This window comes from Lipotes vexillifer, unplaced genomic scaffold (genome assembly GCF_000442215.2).
Source record: "Lipotes vexillifer unplaced genomic scaffold, Lipotes_vexillifer_v1.1 scaffold1063, whole genome shotgun sequence".
In the NCBI taxonomy this organism is placed as follows: Eukaryota; Metazoa; Chordata; class Mammalia; order Artiodactyla; family Lipotidae; genus Lipotes; species Lipotes vexillifer.
This window is the reverse complement of record NW_006799734.1, coordinates 1,496,923-1,500,270: the sequence shown is the minus strand read 5'-3', so window position 1 is coordinate 1,500,270 and position 3,348 is coordinate 1,496,923. Positions and strand designations below refer to the sequence as shown.

At 44.6% G+C, this 3,348-nt stretch overlaps 1 protein-coding gene across 1 annotated transcript in view; it reads right to left on the bottom strand.

Annotated features, from left to right (window-relative positions):
* Nucleotides 1-2,193: 2,193 nt before the first annotated feature.
* Nucleotides 2,194-3,348, bottom strand: part of IRX2 (iroquois homeobox 2) — a 3,857-nt gene continuing 2,702 nt past the window's right edge. The window contains 2 exon segments of the mRNA XM_007471903.1: nucleotides 2,194-2,246; nucleotides 3,064-3,348. The exon segment at nucleotides 3,064-3,348 is cut by the window's right edge and continues 9 nt beyond it. Coding sequence (XP_007471965.1) covers nucleotides 2,194-2,246; nucleotides 3,064-3,348 — 338 coding nt within the window.

The window sequence follows — 3,348 nt, the reverse complement described above, 5'->3', positions numbered from 1 at the left end:
TATTCTTGTTTTATAACCGTAAATTATATTCACTCAATTTATCTTTGGAGAGGAAATAAATGATTGTTCATTTCTTTTCTGAAATTATATTATATGGATATCCATATAATTTTGCTGAAAATTAAACTGACAGTTTTGCTGCTTTTATGATACTAATCAAAGGGAATATGTTCCCTGACTACAAATTCTAGACTTGTCCTATAATTAGACAGTAACACAATAACGAGGCAATAGGCTAAGGTTCTTTAAACTTTTCTTTCCCCCCAGGGTAAGGGTAAGAGTCACTGTAAGGAAAATAAATCTCTCCTCCCAGATTTTCGCCGTGTGTTTAATGTGAGCTATATGAAAAGGAGAGTTAAGAAGCCATCCAGTAAATCTGAATAATCTACGCCAATTTGGATAATTCAAGGTTACAATAAACAATTATTTCCCTCAATAATTTATGCTGAGGGTGTAACTATTATCCATGTTATCACAATTCTCTAGTTACTGAGAAGATTCAATAAGCCTATACCAGAAATAAATATAAAATGGATCCTAATGCATAGGCATATCAGACCATTTTAATCTTGCCAAGCTTTTAAAATGTATACTAACAAGCCATTTTCATATTCAGAACACAAAATCTGAATTTTCTTGCAATGCATGTGTATATAAATAACCTAAAACCATAGATATCTCCCTACTGTGTACTTCTCTTCCATCTGCCTTTTTGTAGGAGCAGGAGAAGGGAGAGATTATTTTACACATTTTCATTAAAAAGCCTGAGGTCAGATCACCTGGGCAGAGAGGCTACTATCACAGGACTCCCTACCCAAATCACTCCTCCAGGACAAATGAGCCCCAGACACCACATTGTTGTAGACTAGTTGCTTTTATTTACAATTTAAGATATAAATTAGTAAAGAATTCTTGTTAAACAACCAACAAAGATTATATAACCAGCAATGTTCAAATAAAAACCAGGCAGAATTTATTTACAAAAGGTTTAGATTCCATTGCAATACAACTTGCATAAGTTACTAGAAGCTTTATATCATTATAAAAATAAATATCAAATTTGTTTCCACTTCTTAAGTACTCAAGTTCTATAATCACGTTTTATTTCTACTGTGTACATCTTTTACAAATAAACTTTACAGTAAATCCTATCACACCTATAGAATATATACCGTGGCAATGAAGTGATCAATTCAAGATATCCTGAGAAAAAAGATTGTTTTCAAAAGTCACACATACATTGGGGAAGCTATACTATGCCAACAAATTCACATATGTCCAACAAAAGTCTGTTCCAATAGAGTCTGTGGGCTGGCAGTGCCCTGTGGATCCTTCTCTTTTACAGTGGCACAAGATGTGGTCCGGATTTAGAGATCTTTTTTTTTTTTTTTAATATATCTGTATATTTATGAACTTGGGAAGAGAGAATGGCCTGCTGACTTTTTTTTCCAAAGCAATTGTGACACCTACCTGTGGACCAAGGAAAAGACCAAATCATCCCAAATCCTTCAGTCCCATGCCAACATCATCATATTCTAAAAAGGAGTCCATCTGAAACGGTTTTGCCTCTTTCCCATCTCCAAGATCTGTGATTAGTAATTGTGCCTACTTGTAAAGTGGGTATTTTTTGAGTTGCTGCTGTCAGCCAGGCGAACTGCACGGCCCTACCTAGTCCATCTGGACATAGGGACAAGCCTGATAAAAGCTAGACTAGTCCTTCTATGTCTCTCCAGTCTGACTCTGCGAAGATCATCTATAAAGGGGTTTGATACCCCAAGTTTCAGGGGCACTCGCTCATCAAAGCAAGTGTCTATTAAGGGTCTAGCATAGTTAAAAAACAAAAAAAAAAGTTCCAAATTGCATACAAATACCCAGATTTTAAGAATCTATTTTTTTTCCAAAGAGAAAACAACAGCAATAAATACATTCCAGTTAAAGGAGTGATTCTGTAAAGCAGAACTTGAGCAGAAAAAGGACTCTCTAAAAGAGCATGGATCCCCTCCCACTTAAAGGGGAAAACAAAACAAAACAAAACAAAACAAAAAGGGGGAAGATTGCAGTGCTCTGTCCTCATACCCCGTGCCAAAAAGCAAGAAATACACATTAAGCAAGTTTACAGGGCAACTGGTTCGGGGAGGCTCCCCAAGGGGTAGGGGGGGAGCCCACTTACTTGCATTGCTGTGTGCGGCCCTTCTATAGGTAGGGCTGGAGGCCTCCACCAACCACGGTGCAGCCCTCACTGGCATCTGTCAGGGGAGGGGGCAGTTAGTCAGAACCCACCCCCAGAGCCATCAGTCTCCCAGACGGCAGCAGAGCCACCAGCCTGCACACCCACGCTCTCCATGCCCTTGCCCCCTGCGCCCAGCGAGCAGTTCGGGGGAGCCCGCTGTCTCCACCACCACTGCCTGAGACAGACTTCGGTCATGTTTCCGCGTCCTCATTTTCTCTCCCCCTCGACTCCTTTTACAGGTCTTATCAGCTCAAGCCTGAATTATGAGCAACAGAGACAATATAAAGAAAAGGAGAGAAAGAAAATAGGCTCTCGTTTCCTGTTTTGAAGATTTAAAAACTAAGGCCTCTGGGAAGAACTAGAACGTTTTGTTTCCTTCCAGCCAAAGGCAGAAGAGGAGATTCAGCTGAGACTCTATAAAGGGACAGAAAAGACAGAAGCTTAGGCTCAGTCAGCAGGGGAAAAGCTGTCAGCTGCATGTTGTGGCAATTTGTGTTTGCCCAAACGAAAACAGTCACGAGAATACTAATAACGGTAAAAATGATAAATCAAATGAAAAGTCAGCTATAAGGAGGCAAGTCCCGTTTCGAGGCAGGATCTCCTGGCCCTCCGCCCCCTTTCTGCCCTCACCACCCCTTCACTTCTAACTTGTAGTCCAAGAACCACCGTCCAAAGACGTCCTGTCTTCTTCCTGTTCTCCTGTAAGCGACAAAGCTTCCCCGGCCAGACCTACAGGTCCCCCGGCCCCTTCCCCGGCTCCTCGAGGGTGCTCACCAACCGGGGACCCGCCGGCGCCCCCTCCCCCAGGGCCCCGCGGGCCGCAGGCCGCCTACCTTTCTTGGGCTCGTAGCCGCCGCCGGGGGGCCGGTAGTGGGGCTCCAGCGGGTGCGCGCCCGCCTTGCCCGCGTCGCTGGCAGCCTTGGGCGCCGCGTGCAGCGCCTCTCCGGGGGCCGCGGCCGCCGAGTTGTACCGCAGGAGACCCTGGCCCTGCAGAGCCGCGTTCAAGTTCCCGTAGTTTGTGTAGTTGCCGTAGAAGGGCGACGTGTAGTAGAGGTGGCGGCCGAGCAGCGGCGACGCGGGGTAGGGCGAGCCGCCCGGCGGCGCCCCGGACGAGGCGG